This window comes from Anthonomus grandis, chromosome 22, assembly GCF_022605725.1.
Source record: "Anthonomus grandis grandis chromosome 22, icAntGran1.3, whole genome shotgun sequence".
Lineage (NCBI taxonomy): Eukaryota > Metazoa > Arthropoda > Insecta > Coleoptera > Curculionidae > Anthonomus > Anthonomus grandis.
Genome location: NC_065567.1, coordinates 21527574 through 21550328, shown reverse-complemented (window position 1 = coordinate 21550328; position 22755 = coordinate 21527574). Strand labels below are relative to the sequence as shown.

Here is a 22755-nt window from a genome sequence, read left to right as displayed (position 1 = left end):
TAAATCCCTTGTCAATTTTTTTAAATGCCGAAATTTCCTCCCTTGTATAAACAGAACTGTATATGATATACGTATATTCTACAGTATAATAAATATACCTTGACAAAATCTGGTTGATAAATACCAATAGTTTTAATTTAAAACTGTATTTTTGAACCTAAATAATGGAAAGTTGTCTAGGAACAAAAAAAAACTTATATTTTTTTTTTTAAAACTTAACGAATTATCTTTAAAAAAACTGAATTTCTACGTATTTGCGATAAAAAATTAATGTTAGTGCAATTTTCATAACGATTCGCCTTGCTTTCCAGAAATAAATTTGGGTTTTTTCACGTTTTACTTAAAAACCTTAAGGTTATATGAGAAAAGTATAGATACAAAAACTATAGATTTTTTTATCACCTATAATTTTCTTAAAAAACATTTTTCTCAAGCAATTATTTTCTGCAAAAAGACTGTTTTTATTAACCCTGCCCTTACCCTTCCACCCACTCCACACAACTTACCAGTAAGAAATTGTTTTCAAAAATCATTGTTTTCCAAAATAATACCCATGAATAAAAGCCAGTTTCGTTGTTAATATCCAATCCAATAACACAGTTTGTTTATTTAAATTTGATATAATTAATAATATAAATATATTAATAAATATTTAATATAAAAACAGTGTTATTAAATTGGTTATTATGGACGAAAAACGATGATTTTTCAAAAAAATTTCTTACTGAAAAAATGTTTGGGGTGGGTGGGAGGTTAAGGGTTCTGTTGGTGAAAAACAATGTTTTTGCAGAAAATATATATTTAATTTTTAATTTAATAACGTTGTTTATTTAAATTTGATTTAATTTTATATATAAATATTTAGTATAAAAATAGATTAAAATTAGATTGAATAATATGGACGAAAAACAGTGATTTTTCAGATGAATTTCATCAAATATTTAAGGTGTAGTAATCGATTTTAAAAACTAGAATCCCGTGTCAAATTTTTTAAATAGCGAAACTTTCTCCCTTGTGCAAACAGAATCGTATATAATATACGTATATCCTACAGTTTAATAAATATTCCTTGACCATATATGGTTGATAAATATACCAAAACCAAAAATTTACTAAAAAATCGCTGAATAAATATATATTTAATGGTAGTAATATATGATGTGTTGCTTGAGATCCTATCAGACCTGTTGTTTCTTTTATCTATTTCCCTTGTTACAGACTTTCTTCATGATTCAACTATATTTTAAACAGAATACTGATTTTATTAGCTGCTACTCAGTCAAAAACTTGAAAAAACTCCATAGAACTTGCTGAGAGAAATGCTGATCCCACATAATACATTTATAATTTTTTTAGATGTTAAAAACCCTTTTCCAAGCATACCACCAGATGAATGCATTTTGTTAATAGATAATGTTAAATAAATCAGATTTACTGCAACTTGTAACAGAAAATTTAGTCTCGCAGTTGTCTTAGAATAAAATAGTTTCATGTTTAATGGCAATTTAGTTAGAGTATAAGTCTGTTTGTCGTATTTTTGAGTGAGGTCTTAATGCACAATCTAGAAAGTGGAATAATGAAAACTTCATTTGCCCAATACTTGTCTTTTTTAAAAGGTACGTTGATGACATACATATAGATTAAAATAGAGGGGAACATAAGTTGAAATTTGTTAATTTCATGCATCCGAATATTATTTTTACATTAGACAAAGAAAATGATAACAAAGTGCCGTTTTTAGATCTTGGATTAATCAGAAAACAAATCAAGATTTAGCCAATAGATAACGTAATTCAATTTTTCTCAAATTCTCTTTGCACATACAAATTTACTGCGTTTAATTCCTTCTTCTATTATGTGTTTAAAATTCCTCTATCAAAACGCACTTTTCAGAAGGAATTGGATACAATAAAATTAACAGCAAGAAGTAATGGTTTTTCTTTAAGCACAATTAATAATGAATTTTTATTTATTTACTCATATCTTTCAATTGCATTAAAAACTTTAAACACTTTATTAGTAGAAAGTATAAAAGAGACCTATTTTTAAAATCACGGGTTTTCTCAATAAGCTGTGAAGAGGACAATCGGGCAGAAAAATCTCCACAAGAATTCACGAACACATAACTTGTTATTATAAATCTAAAACCTTTGACACAGTGGGTATCAATTATATCAGATTTTTTAGATTTGCATAGTGATAGCAGAATTTATACAAATTCTGCTTTTGCAAACCATTTGTTATCTTGCCAACATTCCATCAAGACTATTAAGCTTAATTTATCGGAGAAAATGGAAATTACTGAAGCCTGATAGTATCTGTATTAATGACGTTTTGTTAACTTTGAGGCACATTTAATTTTTAAAACCTGAATTTATCACTTTAGTTGATGTTTTACGACAAAGTTTGTTTCCTGCAGTATTTTTAATAATTTCGGTTTATTAAACAGCTTTAACCTCGAAGGGTATGTTTCTTAGGAGGTATGTTCTAGAGGTACATATATTTGATTAGGCTTAGGCTTGTGATTTTTTACTTCACTTTTAGATCTGATGATGCCCTGCTACAGGGCGAAACACGTGTAATCAACTTAATACACCTCTTTGACTGTGACTCTCACTTTCTATTTTAATTTTGTTTGGTATTTTATCCACTAAGTCACTTAGGGAATATGAACTATTTTAATGAATTTTTCAAATTTTCTCAACTTATGAGTAATAGTGCGCGAAGGCATACATTTCTAGTGTTTTAATAATGCAACTTAAATTTTACTTGAATCATCAGTACTATTTCCAGAAAATAAAAAAACATGGATATTTTGAGCCAAATTTAATATTTCAAACAATATGATTGTGCGTAAATCGCAGCCTTTGCAATACAAAAACAAAAACTTTATGTTTCTATTATTCTCCCTTTGATCTATTGCACGTTATATTTGACAAGCGTCCAAGCTGGTGCACATGGTCGCTCTAATTCCCACAAAATAATAAACAACAGTTAATTACACACAGACGGACAGTTGTATTGTTTGAAAGGTTAAAACATTGCTTCAAAAACCAAAAATATCGCATGCTGCTGCTGAAGCGCAAAAAGTTCCCGCAGGCGTAGTGTTTTTATTTGTTTCGTTTTCTTTGATTTTTCACTGTAATTTAATTAAAATTGAAAAGCTTATGCCTGGCCGTTTTCTTGTAAAATATAAAATGGTATGAGAAATGGCCCTTATATATTTTCTTTTAAAGGACTAAGCGGTAATCTAAGCCCTTCAGCCTCGCAACGCCAAGCGATGGCATGGCACAGGGATTACCACTTTAAAAGCCGAAATTCTGGAAAAATTTAGTTTATGTTTTCTATCAAAATAATCCGCTTATCTGCCATCGAGAAATAAATCTTGCAAGTTGGCCCACGAAACTTTTTAAACACGAAAATCATTTTAAAGGGTAAAATGTAAGTAAAAAGTGTTTTCATTTATATATCCCTATCTCAGTCTAAAAATCAGGAGAGGTTGGGAATTAAATGATGTTTTTCGAATATAATTTAGACACATTACGGGAGAAAAACACTACTTCCAGGCGATCCAAACACTATCTAGAAAATGGAACAATGATATAGAAAAAAAGGTGGAAAATCGAATTCTCATTTATATATCCCCATCTTAGTCTAAAAACTAGGAGAATATGGGAATGAAGTGATGTTTTTCAGGTTTAATTAGACAAAATAAAGGAGAGAAACCCTATTTGCAGGCGATCCAAACACTATTTAGAAAATGAAATGATGATATATAAAATAGGCGGAAAATGGAATTTTCATTTATATATCGCTATCTCAGTTTAAAAATTAGAAGAGGATGGGAACGAAATGATGTTTTTCAGGCTTAGATACATTACGCGAGAAAAACACTATTTGCAGGCGATTCAAACACTATTTAGATAAGGAGCAATGGTATAGAAAAAGGTGGACCAGACGGCGTTTTACACAGTTGAGAAGTGGACTTTCATAATAGGGATAAATAATGCTAGAATATTATTAAGGACATATATGAGCACGAGCACTCTACCTTTCATGTAAAAATCAATGAAGGCTTAGTAACAGATAAAATCAGAACACAGAGGGCGGTAAGACAAGGAGGTACTACCTCTTCCAAATTGTTTCCTTTAACCTTGGAAGACATCTTTAAAAAGCTACTATGGGAACATTTTGGAATTAATATCAATGGGAGTTACATCAACCACCTCCGTTTTGCTGATGATATTGTACTCATTAGTAGCGATGAAGATCAGCTTCAAACTTTGTTACAACCACGAGTATTGACAAAATTGAAGTGTTTATTGACAACAAAAAAATAATAGAACCCAGCGAGTATATGTACCTGGAGCATTGGATCAGAATAGGGACAGCAGAATTGCACTAACGGGGACTACATTTGAGAAGATGAGATATGCTTAAAATTAAAGATTTAGGACCTACCATTAAACTTGAAGAGAAAGGTATAATAGTTGTATCTTACCAGTGACAACTCAAGGACTGGAAACCACGACTATCACAGAAAGAACTGCTGAAAAAGAGAATTTGTCCTAGAGCCATAGAAAGAGCGATGTTGGGTATTATTTTAAGAGACAAACTAATAAATAAAGAAATAAGTGACAATGAGCAAGGTATATAGCTATAAATGACACAGATAGATAGAAATACATCAAAACTTACATGATGGGTTTATGATGTAAAGAAAATTGCGGGTAGAAAGTGGTTACAAATAGCACAGGACCGAAAGAGATGGAATGAACTTGGAGAGGTCTATGTTCAGAAAAGGACAAGGAATGTCTGAAGGAGAATAAGAAGAAACAGAAGAAGAAGTCACGGCGTGAAAGAAATGATTTTCTAGATAATGCTAGAATTCAAAAGGAAAAAGTTCAGGGTCTTATTGGTAAATCTATTATTCCTGTAAGAATTTAATATTTCTACTAAAGAAGATTAAGGCAAATTAGATTAGGTTTGCAAAAAAATTGAATGGGAGATGCATTATTTAGATTTAGCCGTAAAAAATATTATTTTTTTTCTGCTGTTCTTCAATATAAATCAGTATAAGGCTATTATATGATTGTTTTGTTTTAGATGATGAGTCAGATGAGTTTACAATCCATATAGCGAGGTATCGACCAGAGGAACTACACAAGCTTGCATCTAAGACCAAATTCACCAAGAAGGAAATTCAGCTTATGTATCGAGGATTTAAACAGGTTTGTTTCTAATCCTGATACCGTAAATATGTTCCAGGAATATACATTTAGTGTATACACCTGAAGTCCCAAGATATTCCTGGGATATCACAGGAAAAAGTTAGGTTATCACAACTAATTTACCGAAATATCTTTCCGAATTGATTAATTCTCAAAATATACCAGCGATGTACTAAATATTCAAACAATCACGGGACATTAGAAAGATATTCCAGGAATATTAAATTTACTACTATTATTAGCAAAAAGCATAGGAGGGTCATATATATGTATACCTATTTCGCTATTTACGTCCACATTTGGCAACTCTGGACTATCAAGAGCTCGAAATCGGAAAGACTCGTAGCGTGTCGTAACAGATCACGCTCGCGTTGTTGTCATATTGTACAAAAAATAGTTGTGGTCTGATTTTAATGACAATTATTTGGAATTTTTAGTTTTACTTCTATTTTTTTGAATTATCAATGTAATAGACCTCTTTAAGGGCAGTTCCCTTGGATTTTGAAAAAAAATTCCAATGCATCAACATTACTTTTTATGATTTTTGATTAAATAAATTTACAAATTAATAGTTTAACTGATTGGCCTCATAAAAAGGAATCTTTCTAATGACTGGATGATAATTTTAATTGATTCGTTACTATTAAGAGCTTATCTGCTTCATTGAGTTAATATCATAAAAAAAAAAGAAAAAACTATGAATAAGCAATGACTCAACTGCCTGTAAGAAAACAATTAATAATTTCTTCGAGGCAGTTGAGGTCATTAACTAAGAAGATATTAAAGGCTACATTTACTCAAAAACCTATTAAATCCCTTAAATGTAATAGTTCTTTTGTGAGTCTGACTCGCTTGATTTACTATGTAATAATCTAATTGATTTGCTTCAAAAAATACATTTTGCTAACAAGTTGGATGATAATTTAATAGGCTCAATTGTCTTTAAAAGAAAAAATAATAATTTCGTTGAGACACTTATGGTTGGCAACATCGCTTTTCACACAAGTGTAATAATTAACCCCTCGTGAGTCCAAGTTTGATATCGGAAAGGCTCGCAACAACTCGTAGCAAATCGCTTTGTGAATGTTGTCAAATTGTGCAAAAAGTATAAAACTTCTTATTTAGTATATTTTACTGGAACTTTTTAGCATTTAAATTAACAATTTATGCATAGTATATAAGGGTGCTTCATCAAAATTAGTTTTGGGATTTTTCATAACAGTATATTGGAAAAACTATGCAAAATGAGACAAGCATAAAGTTCTAGTTTAATAAATCAGGCAAGCTGACATCTCTCCCATTTAATATTACATTCGTTTTTCGTCTTAAAATATTCAGAATCTATAAGACCGGATATATTAAACTGGCAAACGCGGCAGTTCGCCTTCCAAGAGTTTTAGATTTTTGGAAAAAATTAATTCGGCCGCCATCAGATGTGAAAATAAATGGTTCGAAGAGAGCTGAAAATGTATTTCAAGAACGGATATTTTAGATTACTTAGCAAAAGAATTAAAATTAAATTTCAAATGACATTCTAAATATGCTCGATCGCACAAAAAATTATAAAGGGTGCCTTCAATGTGAGATATGACTTCATCGATTATTTTTTTTAAAGGCAACCCTACTTTTTTAATGATTTTTATTAAAGGGTTTAGCCAGTTACACATGCGTGCCAAATTTCAATTTTTTACTCCTTGTATGTTAAAAGATATTTAAAAAACATTACCTAATTCGAAAAATTAATTAAAATCAGGTATGATAATGCCTGATATTGACATTGTGATTACAAGCATAGAAGTATCGCATTGGATTCGTATTTGTATTGACGAAACTGTTAGTCGTTTCACAGTATGTTGTTTTTAATTTGTCAAATACCGTACTTAACTGAAACACAAGATTGAAGTTCTAATGCTGATTGGCTACGGAGATAAGACAAGAAGACAAAATGAAGTTATAAATTTATTCACAGAGGAGTATCCTGATTTACTACACATATTGCAAAGTAAAATTCGAAGAAAATCCTCATGTCCCAACTAGGCAGATAGCTAGAGAACTCGAAATTAGCCAGTCCTCACTGACAAGAGTTCTTAAAGCTGAAAAATTTTAATTTCAAAAATTTCCAAAAAAAAATAACAATCCTCCAGGAATTCACTGAAGATGATCCGAATAGAAGACTCCAGTTTTCCGAACAAATAATGGATCTAGACAAGAATGTTTACAAAGAGAAATCGTCCTATTTTCTGATGAATCAACATTTATATTTAATTGTCAAAATTGTCGTTATTGGGCAGACAAAAACCCACACTGAATTAGCAAAGGCCACACTTTAGGCAGGGATTGTTGATGATCGAGGTACAAGATCAATTTTCTTCCAAGAAAATCTTAATGGGGCAAGATTTTTAGAATTCTTGCAGGAGATCCTAGTTCCAAATTTGGCTATTTTGTTTTCTTACCCTACAGAAGCTGATGTCCCGAATATAAATATCTAGTTTTAAGAGGACAGCTGGCTTCTTTATTTTGAAAGACCTATCCGTGAGTACCTGGATGATATATTTCCAGGTAGATGGATTGGAAGAAGAAGACCCCTCGAATGGCCACCCAGAGCTCCGGATTTAACACCTTTGAACTATTTCTTACGGGGATACTTAAAAAGCAAAGTTTTTAATTTTTTAATGCCAAATCGGTAAAGATTGAGGTTTTGAAAGAATGAATAAGACAGGAGTGTAGGGTAATTTTTTAGAGTATTGTCAGTTAGTAAATGGACAATATTTTGATTTTTTCTGAAAAAAAAACACTTTTGATTTAATTCATTTATTCCAAATTAGAGGCTAACGCTGTATATACATAAAAAACATGCTTCCTCCCAAACGGATTAAAATAAAATTAGGAGGGTGATTCCATTTGTTAAAACGAACATATTTTTTAAACCCTCTACGTTAAATATTTGGTTTGGACTGGGGTCAACCGGAACAAAATTTATTTTAAAATTACCATAAACCGTCATGCCATATTACGGCTTAGTTTATAATGCACAGACCAATTTCATATTAATTGGTACGTTTTATGCTAGAAAAATGATTTTTTAGTTTTATGTTGGTATTACATACATTTTAATATAAATTAATATACTTATTTTACAGTGTTTTCAATGCAAGATTAAAGTAAAGGATAACTGGATGCTATTGATATTTCTTAAGTTAAAAAAAATCAAACGATGAGGAGGAACTAATGCTTAATAGACAACCAAGAAGCACTAAAAGAAAAATTAAACTAAAGACAAATGACACTTTACTATACACGTCTGGCAAATTTCTTCCTTGAGTGCAAAAATAATCATGCAACATAAGCAATTAAGTTAGAAAAAGGGCAACGATGTTTTAAGGATTAACGACTTGCACTTACTGCTTAAACGTAGATTGTCTCTACGTTTTGTTTCTGTTTCCTATAAGATTAATGATAAATCAAATTTTTTAATGAAATATACTGTGGGACAAAATCGTGAAAACCTCAAATACTAAAAAGGCAATTTTCTCAAGAAATATGGCAAGGAAAAAATTGATTATTGATAAGCATTTTTTTGGTCAAAATTGTCTGGAGAATCTGTGGTGAAATTTAAAAAAAGTTCACATTTTAATATTTTTTTAAGTCTATGGGTCTATGAGAAATATAGTTTCTATAAAAATTGCTTGGAATAATAAGATCTATTCTTAAAAAATGGAATTTTTATTTTAATTTTATACAGTGGGAGAAAATTGTCAAAAATCTCAAATAATAAAATAGGGAATTTTCGGAAGAACTATGCCAAATTTAAAATTTTGGTTTATTGCACTACTTAAATCCAAAATAAAACATATTTTAGTCATTTTACTGAAAAACTAACAAGAAAGAAGTTAATGAAATTTTTATGGTTTTTTGGCCAAAAACAATCTATAGGTCTATTAATTTTTAAAAGTTCACATTTTAATTTTTTCAAAAAGTCTATGGGCCTATGAGAAATATGGTCGAAAAAATTTTTTATTTAATTTTTTGTACAGTGGCTCAAAATCGTGGAAATTCTCAAATACAAAAAAAGCAATTTTCTCAACCAATATGGGAAATTAAAAAAAATATATTGCAACGAATGCAATACTTCAAACCAAAATAAAATGTATTTTCGACATTTTGCCCAAAAACCAAAAGGAAAGAACGCATTTTTTGGCTAAAGCTTGGGGAAATTTTAAAACAAATCAAATTTAAATTTTTTCAAAAAGTCTACAAAACCGTAAAAAAATGGTCTGTATAAAACTTGTTGGGAATTGCATAAAATTTATTGAAATTTTTATTCAGTGGAACAAAATCATGAAAATCCTTAAATATTAATTAAAATTTCTCGAAACATATGTGAATTTTAATTTTTTTTCGGATGTAAGACTAAATCGAGAAATATTTTAGTAATTTTTCCCAAAAATGAACCAACAAGGAAATATTAGCATTTTTTAATCAAAGTTTGAAAATTGTATGAAATTGTATACATGTATATGATACTAGTCAAGTTCCATGGATTATACATCTAAGCTTGTTTTAGTAATTAAGATAATGAAGAAAAAATCTCTGGAAATTCTAGATGATAGCTATAGTTGGTACCTTTGTTAATAATAGACCTTACTCCTATAATCCTGTTATTCAAATAATAATACTGTAACGTATTTAGTTACTCAATATTGAGGAAAATGCAACGTATGTAATCAATCCCTTACTAGAAATTCCTGAAACGTAACAACAAATATTACGTATATAGTTCATAACAAGAAATTCTACATTGCCTCTTTAATAGCATTTCCTAGTTAGCTCTGTAACCTCTCAATAGGGTTAGATATAATCGATTCGGATGCTATCGCTGACCTGGTAACAGTATAAATAGACATGCATAACTAAAAAATGAAAAAAGTTTAAACTCCAGTTCGGTGGTGAGGTAATGACAATTTGTAGTAGAGAGTAAAAAGTTCTAGAGAAGGACATTTCGAGTTTTTAGTTAATTTGGCCGAGATTTACCGTTTAAGCAGTTTGAACGTTGTGATTTATTGAGTAACGGATTAAGGAAGGCATTTTTCACGTTGAATTGGGCATTAAATTAGTTTATTAAATAGTTGTTCAGAGAAAAAGTCGTATTTATATACCATTTTTAGGCATAACTTAAATGGCTCCGTTAGCCGTTTATTTATTATACTTTATACAGTTATAATTTTACTGTTTTTTTTGTGATATTTTTCCTCAAGCTATGCATCTTTATTTAGTGTGTCAATTTTTCTTTAGTAATTCTCAAATCTAAACTTAATTTTTTTACTGAAAACGTATTGTGCTTTTTGTGAAATATTAATCTCAATAAATTTTATTTTTAGGAATGTCCCACTGGCATGGTCGATGAAGAATCATTTAAGCACATATTTGCCCAGTTTTTCCCTTTAGGCGGTAAGTAAAACACCGTTTTAAGCTTTTACTTCCGCATTTACGACCCTCCCTTTTTTTCTCATTTCCTACCGAAGCGCCTCGACTTGAACGGTTTTTAATGTAAAAAGCCTTTCAATAAAACTCTTGTTTAACGTCCTAAAATATTTTTTACGACATCCACGATATTCTACAGGGCCAATTTTTTACCTCTTTATGAAATACTATAGGAAAAAAAACACCATCTGGGTTATCTCGAACGTTGGTGGAAAATATAATCGGATTTATAAATTCAGGATATAAAGTGAAAGGGAAAGGAAGTACCTTACGCAACAAAGATGAATAGAAGCACATATTTTAAATCATCACTGGAATTTTTATAATAGATATTAAGGTAGGTTCTGCTATAAAAAAAAAGATGGAGGTTTGAATACATAAAAGAACAAATATAATAATATGCACTTCATATCTCCTTAATAGGTTTTTAGTAGCGCTAAGCCATAAAAGATTAACCCAAAAAAGGAATTGCGGCACCCATTATGGTAATTAAGGAAAATACAATTTTATCCTTATCATTTCTAAATTACCGTCTGGATCTTCTAGGAATTGTGTTTTTTTGGCGAAGCTTTAATGATCTTTCTTCAATCAACTTTTCAAGAGATCAGAATGAATTATACTTAAATAAAGCAGAGAAAAAAAGAGAACTTTTTCAAATTCGACAAAAATCAAAAGCAACAAGTAAAGGTGTATATAATGCTGATGAAAACTGTGATATAAATAATTACGAGAACGGCAAGTGTAAGGAGAATTAGCACAATAGATTTCCATTATTACTTCGAGTCACGCAACCCGAAACAAAACGCAAAGGGCTTCACATCTTTTGAAAATGAAATGCTTTATGGGATCAAGGCAATTTTATTGGCCATGTTAAGGAATGAAATATATATGTATACCTATAATATTCATAGAATTTTTTTAAATACCTATAAAACGCCTCAAAAACCACACACTCAATTATTGTTTTATCCAGGAAATGAGATACGAAACTCGTATCCCTAAGAGGACAAAGAATTGGCCCTGGTTTAATTTGCAAATTCCGGTGTGGTTTTTATTAATGACGGCTTTTTTCTCTCGCATTCCAGATGCAACGAATTACGCCCATTATGTTTTCAACACCATGAAGCAGAAACAAACCAACAAGATCAGTTTTGAGGTAAGCGTTTTAACGTTTTAATTACGCCTCATTCATAATCGTGTGTTTTTCAAATTCTTTTGATATTAGATGTAATTAAGAATTTAAGGTTAAATCAGTGCTGTGCATTTATATCTCAAGCAACACACCATGGTTAAATACACGTTTAGTTTTTATTTACACCAGACGTACAGTTTTGGTTGTCAACTATCAATATCGGACAAAAATGTTCGCATGATATAAATACGTGGCGGAATTTAATATTGTGTTTATGTTTTATTCACGTTTAACGAGAAGGTTTATCACATGTTATTAATATACAAGTATTATTTCATATTTAAAGCGTTTATAAAAATCTGTTTAATTAATTGATATATATTTTTTTTTATTTGTAGATGTGTTTTATGCATCAGGGGGCATTTTTCGACGTACATAGAAAAAAATTAATTATTATCAATGGCGTCCATAAGAAATTTATTGTAAATATAATTTAATAAAAAAAGTCCACCACTACTTTTTTTTCTAAAATAAATTTAATTTTTTAAATCCTTGTTTAGTTTTGGGCAAATTTGTAGTCTTGAAATTTTGTAATTTTTATACTATCTATTTGGTATAATTATTGTTTCATACACGTAAATGCATTTCCTATTTTATTCTAGATATCTTTTTTTCTTTGAAATTTTCTCCCTTGTGTAAATAGAATCGTATATTATATACGTATATTCTACAGTTTATAAAATATATCTTGACCATATACGGTTGATAAATATACCAATAGTTTTAATTCAAAAACTATATTTTTTGCACCTGGATAATGAAAAGTTTTGCAATTTTTATAGCTTTGCTTTCGTGAAATAAAATAGTTTTACTGCTATGTGAGAAAAGTATAGATACAAAAACTATAGATTTTTTATCACCTATAATTTTCTTAAAAATCATTTTTTTCTCAGGTAATTATTTTCTGCAAAAAATTCCTTTTTTATTAATCCTACCCTTGTCCCCCCACCAACCCCACACAACTTACCAGTAAGAAATTATTTTCAAAAATCATTTTTTCAAAATAATACGCATGGATAACAGCTGGTTTCGTCGTTAATATCTAACCTAATAACACAGTTTAATTATTTAAATTTTATATAATAATTATATATATGTATATTAATAACTATTTCATACAAAAGCAGTGCGATTAGATTGGATATTATGGACGAAAAACGGTGATTTTTCAAAAGAATTTCTTACTGGGCAAATGTTTGGGGTGGGTGGGGGGGGTTAAGGGTTGTGTTATTCAAAAACAAAGTTCTTGCAGAAAATATATATTCAATATTTAATTTAATAACACTGTTTATTTCAATTTGATATGATTTTATATACAAATATTTAGTATAAAAACAGCGCTATTAGATTGGATAATATGGACGAAAAACAGTGATTTTTCAGAAAAATTTCATCAAATATTTAAGGTGTAGTAATCGAGTTTAAAAACTAGATATGTAAATCCCGTGTCAATTTTTTAAATGCCGAAACGTTCTGCCCTTTGTAAACAGAATCGTATAAGATATACGTATATTCTACAGGGTAATAAATATTCCTTGACCATGTACGATTAATAAATATACCAAAACCAAACATTTATATATTTAACGGTAATAGTATATGATGTGTTGCTTGGGATTGAGCATGATCTTTTGCGTCGTTTAATGTGCATTCACAAAAATAATATCCAAATAGTTCGTTTCATTAAATTAATTTTCAGTACCAATCATAGTAGAGAGGAAGTCTAGAAACTAGAAACTTTTCACTCACATTCCCTCCTTGAATGGAATTTCAATTTACATACGATAAAGTAAAGTGACGCTCGCGAGTCTGTTATATAGCAAACCTATTAATTCATTTGAAGTTCTAAACTTAACAATCAAACTGGCTTTACTCAAAGCGTAAGTGAACAAATGGTATCAGTAAAAGGTATGCGAAGCTCCAGGCATTTAAATACACTTACTTTATCCTAATAAATTAGTGCTAGCTTATGTAGTAGGACGTTTTTTTTGTTTGAAATAGAAACTCCAATGTAAACTTGAAGGTTTTATTAAGTTGTGTTTATTATGAATGTATGTGCTGCCTAAACTGTCATTACTGGAAATAGAAGTCTCATTCATCAGTTTAACATAATATAAACCCCATAATTCATAATAATCCAGCTGAGTAATCAGGACCTGAAATCCCCGGTACCGCTCTTTCAATATTAATAATATAAATTAGTGCTATCGAAGAAAATATTTAGAAGTCTTATGATGTACTCATAGGAAAGATTTTCAGGTTTTCCCAACCTGAAAATCTTTGTTTTCTGCATTTAAATCTAAGGTCGATGAGATCCTAGGTCTAAGGACCAAGAAAAATCTAAGGGGTTAAGACCCACTAGCAATAAAGTTTTAGAAAAGATAATGGAATCTCAAATGCGACTTCAATTACAAAGGTTTGACATACTTTCTGCAAACCATTTTGGATTTTCTTCGATAGCATTATATTTGCAAGAAATATAATGCTATCGAAGAATATATTCGGAACTCTAGCACTGACTCATAAGAAATACTTATAGATCTTCTCCAACAGCTACGAAGAACACATTTATGAGCAATTTCTTGTGCACGCAGACCTAAGGTCTCTCTCTCTCTTTAATGTTTTAGAAAAGCTAATACAATCTCAACTTACTTAGCTCTGCCTCGATTCCCTTATAACCCGGTATTTTCGTATCTACTTGATGAAAACAATCCGCTGGTATAGTTAGTTCGAATTCAAAAACAAAAAATTTCTGAAAAAAATCGATACGGGGGGGTATACCCGAAAAACGAAAAAAAACCAAATTTTAAAGGCTGATATCTCGGCTCCTATTAGAGATATCGGGAAAATTCCAACGGTTTTGTCTTAGTTTCGTCATTTTGAATTCAACGAGACTATCCGCAAGGTTGTAGCCTTTGTAATAGCCGAGATATGGCATTTTTGATGCCCATTTTTGGCCTCAAAAACGAGGTCGAAAAAATACTCGATTTGTTAGCTCTGCTCGGATTCTCTTATAACCCGGTATTTTCGTGATCTACTTGATAAAAACAATCCGCTGGTATAGTTAGTTCGAATTCAAAAAAAAATAATTTTTCTGAAAAAAATCGATACGGGGGTATACCCGAAAAACGAAAAAAACCCAAACTTTGAAGGCTGATATCTCGGCTCCTATGGGAGATATCGTATTATCGTATATTTTCATGTTTAACAATGAGGACAGCCGTAATTGACAAATTACTAAAGTCATTGGACTAAAGTAAAGTCTCGATACTTGTGCAACTTGATTATACAAAAGGTTTTGATTTAAACTTAAAAGTTCCATTTAATTGTAATTAATATTAATGCAAATGATGCTCGAACTGTCATTATTCGAAATAGAAGTTTTATTTATGAACCCTTTTTTCTTCTTCAATCAACTTGACATAATATAAAATAAACCCTATAGTTTATAACAAATCAAGAGAAAATACATTATAGAAAACCTTTCTTTGATATTCCCGCTAAGAATGACTCAAATCCCTGATAACTCTCCTCTTCGAGTTTTATTAATGAAAATGAATGTTGTTGACTTTTAGGCTTACTTTTTTAATAAACGAGTGTTATCTTGTAGAAACTGGCAATATAAAGGTAGTGGAACAATTTGAAGCTTAAAAGACCAACTTTAATTCAAACTTAGCCTTTATTTAGTTGTATCTGATACTAAATAAGTACTGCTCAAACTGTCATTACTGGAAATAAATGTTTCATTCATGAAACCTTCTTCCTTCTCTAATTAACTTGAAATATAGAGTTTACATCAAATCAAGAAAAAATACGTCAAAGAATCTAATGTTTCATCTGAGTGATCATGAACTCAAATTCCTGGTAACCCTCTTCCAGTTTTATTAGTGAAAATTAATGCAGTCGAAGAATATATCGATAATTCTTACGACTGAGAGTATCAAATCACGAGGCAGTATTGTGTGTGACTGTCCCACCAAAGGTTTCAACCATAGGACCAAAGAAGAGTTATTCGCATTTTTCACCAAATTATTAAAGGCACTTCAGTGCCAATTTACATTAGTTGTAACAAACAGCAAGAAGCTCATAGGGCCTATAAAGTGTTAGATTGTGGGTACTGAAAATATATATACAGTGGAACCCCTTTTTGTTTGTAAGAGGTAATATATTAATAAAGCCGTAGTAGTATCGCTCAAACTGGTATTATTTTCTTATCTAGAAATAGAAGTTTAATTCATGAATCCTTCTTTATTTTCTCCAAATCATTTACTCAAATATCTTTTAAAGCCAGCTGCTGCCTTAGCTTTTTTCCTTATGAAATCAATCCGGCGATACAGCATTCAGCATTATTTCTCATTACAACCTACTCCATGACTATATTCCTGAATATTGATGAATTCATCAATCGGATCTAGGATCTAGCCTGGAGATCCACTTAAATAACATCAAATTCAGAATGATAGCTTACCACATGAATATGTCAGTTCCGCGCTAAACTATTAAAATACTTTCAGAGGTCTTAATATTTTTATTGTTTTCCCGTGTAACAGAAGTGGCAAGTTGTTAAAACCCATTCGAATTCGAATTGCGAGAAGTGACCTAAAACTGTCAACAAGATAATTGTGCCACAGAAAAGCAACTCGAATTTCCGAAAATATAAAATGTCGTGTACAAAGTGCAGCAATAATTTACCATAAGTTACGGAAATACAGTGGCCACAACTTGAAATCAGCCTCGTTTCGTTCCCCCGGGTCGAGATGATTTCGGTAAATGGAATTTGCATCCACAAGGATATTTATTTTGATTCTGGAATCTTTTTCACTTAGTCTTATTTCGTAAGTAATCGGTTCGGATATTAATCCGACTATTTATTATTCGGACTTTATTCCCTATAAGATCATTTCATTTAGTTCTTGGTTTTATGTTATATCAGACAAACATTTCTTTAACTATGGATCTATGAGACTCATTCTTAATCTAATTAGTGATTTAAAAGGCCATTTGATATCGTGTACTAAATAGTCACATTATGTAAAAAACTTATTTTGAAAGTGATTTTTTTAAGTGAACTATCATAAAATTCTAAAATCAAATAGTGGTCGTCGTCTGTATCCTAGTAAAATAATTTATGAAATAAGGAGTTGAACAAGTTTAAACTCAAAGGGGGTAAAGTATTTTTAGAATAGAAAGTTGTCCCTCTTGACGTATTTCGGCGTTTTTTTTTAAACAGTGGTTTTCGTTAAATCCGTGGTGGGAAGTTTTCAAATGGACACCCTGTATATGCTATATAGAAGTGGGTCAAGTATACTACCCTGAGGTACTCCTTATTTGACACTTAAAAATTCTGATTTTTTTCCCTCTAGGCAAACTCCCTGTTTTCTGTCTGACAGAAATGAATTAATTAAAGAAGACGAAGCCTCCTTAAAGCCTGTATATTTTAAAATCGCAATCAAGATATTATGATCCATCATATCAAATGCTTTGGAATAATCTAATAGTATCAAGACCGTTGCATTTTCAGAATCTTGAGAAGTGACAATATCGTTCACTACATCACACAGTGCGGTCAAACAACTATATCGGGGTCTAAATCCCGACTGTTTGGAAGGAATAATTATGATGCCTTATTTCGTTGTTCAGTTGTTGTAGTATTATACTTCTATTGTAGTGTAAAACTTCTAAATGCGTAAATGGAAACTAGTTGCCTCTTCTTTTTAAAAATTCAGTATTTATTCCTAGTACAATAGTAGCAACCCTGTGGCGTTAACTTTACAGTGTTACTATTTTGCCAAGAGTTTGCAGACGGTAGCTCAGAATTATTGGAGGCTTGGGATTGTTCGAAGGTTCACTTATGACTGGCTATTAAAGAATCTGAATTTGATTATAACTATTAAATAAGTGGGCGCCACTTAGTTTTTTTATAAATGAAAGAAAACTAAGAAGAAGACTTGGTATATAGATTTCAATTAACAATTAATGACCCTGGATAAGGTAGATTTAAAGAGGCAAAAAAATCTCAACAATATAACCAAATCATATTTACATCAAAGATATGTACACACCTCATGTTCTAATCTGATAAATTTTAGTAATTTGCTATGAATTTAATATGAATAATGTTGATATGATTAAAATAAGTTTGACAAAAGTAACATTTAAATTATGATTTCAGCACTTGAAAAATAAATTGCGATTATTAAAGTTTTTAGTATATATTTGTATTACGCAGGGGAAAGTTCATGAACCTTTTTACCTAAGGCATATCAGCCTTAACCGTGTTATATCTACTTAACTACCAAAACGGATACTGAAAAATACTGAAGAAAAAATAACCAATATTATAGATAAGAAATTGACGTATTAAATTATGACATTGATTAAATATTTGTAACGTTAAATTGAAATAAAAGGTATATTAATAAAAATTTAAATAAGTGAGACAAATCTATGGTTAGTAATATTTAAATAAATGGAATAAACTGGCCTGTATATTCCTCCAAGAAATGAACGGCTAGCCTTCAAAACCGAGGCTGTGAATGTATGCCATTTGTAGCTCAGCTATCCGGACTGGGAATCTCTAATACTAGCTCTAACTCTGGCTCCAGCTCCACCGCTTTCAGCAATTTCCCGGGGATATCAGAAGCCTACAGCCGAAGAAGAATAAAGAAAAAATTGAAGAAGAATAAAGAAAAAAACGGAAAAGTAAAACCCTTGCTAAGTTTCATTATCTATCCATCAAAATCTTGGGCATCCTGCACCAGAATTATGAAATAAACGGTTCCCTAAAGGAACAAGATTAAGGACCATAAATTATAAACCATATTGGCCACTTCCTGCTTCACAAACTTCGGAAATAAAAAACTGGCCTTTTACGTGCGCTCCTACCTGCAACACGGGAACAAGTCCTCGAAAAATGGACGCAGTACCGACTAAATTAATAACGACCCCACCTGTCGCTGTTAATATCGGCCAATCAGAGAAAATATTAATTATGACCAATAAGAGAAGTGACGGACCGTCAACAGAAAGCATGGATAATTAAACCAGGAGAGTGATGCTTTACAGTAGTAATGTGTCATTGACAGTGTGAATTTAAAGAAATATGAATCAAAGCAGTTGACCGAAATTATTATTGTAATTATTGAAATTAATGACATGTCAATGGAGCGTTAGTGAGCATAAGGAATAGAAAAATAAAACGCTACAACCCAGCAAAAAATTCAATATCATATTGGAAAAACAAATGATCCATCTATAGCCTCAAACCAATAAGATGAATTTTTGAAGAACTCTGCTCCAAACAGCAACAGTTTATATATTTAGCTTGTATAAGCTAATAGTATCCAAAAGGCACTTTATCTGCCGCTAACCTAGTTTTGGCCAATACCCTCAATAATCTATCACATAAATTTTCAAAAAGGGGCCCGAAGGCATACACATCGCTAAGCTGGCAATGGCCCAGGCATGTCCTTCTTATCCGTGACTGCCAGGTTAAATTTTTCAGTCTGCCAGGTGGTATATTATAAATTAGCGCTGGACTTCCGCATTGCTAAATTATTAACTGGCTCTGTCAGGCTCCAGAAATGTCATTGGGACCGTTTAAAGACGTCTTACAATATTGATTCCGGCTTATATAGACGGAGTTTGTTCTTATATTATTGTGTGTTTTGGGATGAGAAATATAGATTTTCTTGAGACGTCCACTGAGAATGGTTTAAAAATACTTCCGTGCTTAGCGATAATGACTCATATATAAAAAACGAAGTAGGAGAAAGAAATCTTTATCGTTTTTTCTTAAGCCGCAAAAAAGTTTTAATTTTTTTGCTACCCTATAATTACATAACTAATTATATTTAATTAAAAAAATAGATTTTTGCAAAATTGTAGCAAAACAATCACTGGTGGTTTTATTTTTATGCCAGATTCTGCATTTTTCTTAACCAAGAAATTACCTTAGGTAACCTTTTGCCATAACTTCAATTCTAGGCCGTATATCGATTTAATTTTTTCTACTAAGGTGTCTTTAGAATGTTCTTCAGCTTCTATTGAAAAAATCACAAAGATCCTTGCAATACAAGCTTTTTTATCCAATTTTTTGAAATTCAAGTTCTAGGCCTTAGATCGAATAGATTTTTACCCCAAAGGTTTTTTTAGAATGTTCTTTAGCTTTAATGGAAGTAATCACAAAAATCCATGCATTACCAACTTATCTATCCAAATGTTCGTTATTCTAGTTACAAATAACCTTAAGCATAACTCGATTAACTTGATTCTTGTTTTAAAGGTTTCTTTAGAATGTTCTTCAGCTTTCATTGAAAAATCACAAAAATCTATGCATTAAAAGCTTATTTATTAAAATTGTTGATTGAAAAATGCATGTATGAAGGACTGAAAATGTTTATTTTTATTCTAGGTAGTTAAAGCATTAATTTATTTCTCCAGGCAGTTGAAATATTTTTTTTTTTTAAATAAAAATAGAAAAACATTTTTGGAACGTTTTTTAGCATTTGCTGTAAAAATCATGAAGATTTTCTTATCTATGTTTTTGAAAAAGCGAATCGATAGTTTTAGGCAACTGAAGTCATACTTTTAGTTCACAAATCGCCCTGGTTTTTCTGTAGAAATTTTTTTTGGAATGTTATTCAGCTTTCATTGGAAAAATGATGAAAATCCATTGACTAAATTTATTTTAATTCCCATCTGTGATGATGCTCATTTCAGGGACATTTTTATCAAAAAAAAACTGATTACCTCAAAAATTAATAAATATTATCTAAAAGATATCTCATCCTAGAAAATTGCTCTCTTATCGTGTGCAATGAAATTATGCACACATAATTCTTATGAGTTACCCTTTTGACACACAAATACTTGAATAACCCTTTTGTAATAATAGTCGTAACGCGACCAATATAATTATGCTGAATAGCGAGTTATAGTCGACATAGGAAACCAATTAAATCACAATACGCTTTTGGGTATTCAGAATGCTTATGAAATCCCTAACCTAAGCTATACCCGCTGGTGTGATTATTAAATTGAATAAATTATGCACTAATAAACGTCAGACGTAATGATTGCATTATTATATTATTTGTAAAATTGTACAGGCTGTAAATTATAGTCTAAAAAGTTCTTATTGTCCGAAAACTTCTTGACAGTTAGGTACATCCGTTTGCCAGTACAAACAACCTAAACTAAGTTTTGCATTCTGCGTATCCAGTGTAGTGTAAATTTATGGAGAATTTCTGGAATACGGATTAAACATTATTGCACTTATATGGATAAGGGAAATTCCTAGTCGTGTATCTCTTAAATTTTAAAATTGCTACTTAAATACATTTATAGCAATATAAAAATGTTACGTATTTCCTTGTTAGAGGATTTGTGAGATTGGCTTGTACTTTCCGACCTCTGATTAAGGGAGTAAATGTTGAATTTTTTAAGTGAACTAAGCCCGCTTTTATCCGGTGAATTATGTTGAAACAAGCCGTCACTTATGCCGCTTTAATTTGTGATTCCGTTTTAAATCCTAGTTTGATCGTACATGTGAAACATTTCGCTTAACTAGAGTTTAAAGTGAAAATAGTTAAATGCTTTAACTAAACGGTTAATTGTAGGAAAAATGTGGCTCATTGTTTATTTAAATTTAGATTAGGAAAAATGGTAAAATTTTTAGACAAGGGTAATATTTTTCTGAAAAATACTTTAAATGTTCTTTTAATTAATAAAATATAAGTCTGTGTTTGAAACAGTTTTTGATGAAGGGTTCACATTAAGTTTTTTTTTAAGTATAAAATTTTAGTTCTGCACAAGTTATAGATATCATTAGAAAGAGATATTAAATGCCCTTATAGTTAGTAAAATATAAATTTACGGTTGTTTTTGTTCTTGAAGAGTTATACAGTTTCAAAGTGAAAATTGGAGATTTTTTTGCATTTAATTTTATTTCAATTTAAAATTTGAGTTTCTGGAAAAGCTAAGAACATTTCAAGAAAACGCATGAAATCCCCATTTTAATTAATCAAATAAAAATGTATGGTTGTTTTCGTCCTTGAAGAGTTATACAGTTTCAAAGTGAAAGTTCTGGAAAAGCAACGTACATTTCTAGAAAATATATTAAATGTCCTTTTAACTAATAAAATATTAATATATGGTTGTTTTTGTTCTTAATGGTTTATACAGTTTCAAAGTGACAATTGGTAAATTATTTGGGTCAAGGGTCCACATTTAATTTTTTTTTTAAACATAAAATCTAAGTTTCTGAAAACGCCATGTACATTTCTAGAAAACGCATTAAATGCTATATCCATGAGTCCTATAATATTCCATTTATTTGCTAAATATACACAGTGCACAGTGTTTCAGAAATTTAAAGGAATCTTTCCATTTTTTCTAGGTAGTTGAATGTATGTTTCATTTTCATTATACATATACTCGAAAAACACGTAGCTGAATTTTGATTTATTGGGAGTCTTATGATATTCCATTTATTTTCTATATATGCAGTGTTCCAGAATTAATTTGAAGAAATTTTCCATTTTTTTCCAGGTAGTTAAAGCTCTTTTTAAATAGTTTCCAGACAAGTATAGCAATTTTTTCCCTTTTACAGATAGGTCATGTTTTTGTCCTTGAAGTATACAGCTTTAAATTGAACATTGGTAAATTTTTTTGGTCATGGATCCACATTAATTTTTTTTTAAATATAAAATCTTTGTTCATTTTTGTTTATACATACATGGAAATGGCATTAAATTCTCTTTTAATTAATAGACTAAAAGTCCAGGGTCGTTTTTTCTCCTGAAGGGTTACTCAGCTTCAAATTATGTATTGGTATATTTTTTAAACCTA

The 22755-nt window shown here is 30.5% G+C and overlaps 1 protein-coding gene across 3 annotated transcripts in view; it reads left to right on the top strand.

Annotated features, from left to right (window-relative positions):
* LOC126748578 (Kv channel-interacting protein 4-like) overlaps positions 1-22755 on the top strand; it is a 118266-nt gene that overhangs the window by 52383 nt on the left and 43128 nt on the right. For all 3 annotated transcript variants that reach the window (XM_050457909.1, XM_050457908.1, XM_050457911.1), the window contains 3 exons: positions 5107-5231; positions 10610-10679; positions 11798-11868. In XM_050457909.1, coding sequence (XP_050313866.1) covers positions 5107-5231; positions 10610-10679; positions 11798-11868 — 266 coding nt within the window. The remainder of the gene's footprint in view (positions 1-5106; positions 5232-10609; positions 10680-11797; positions 11869-22755) is intronic.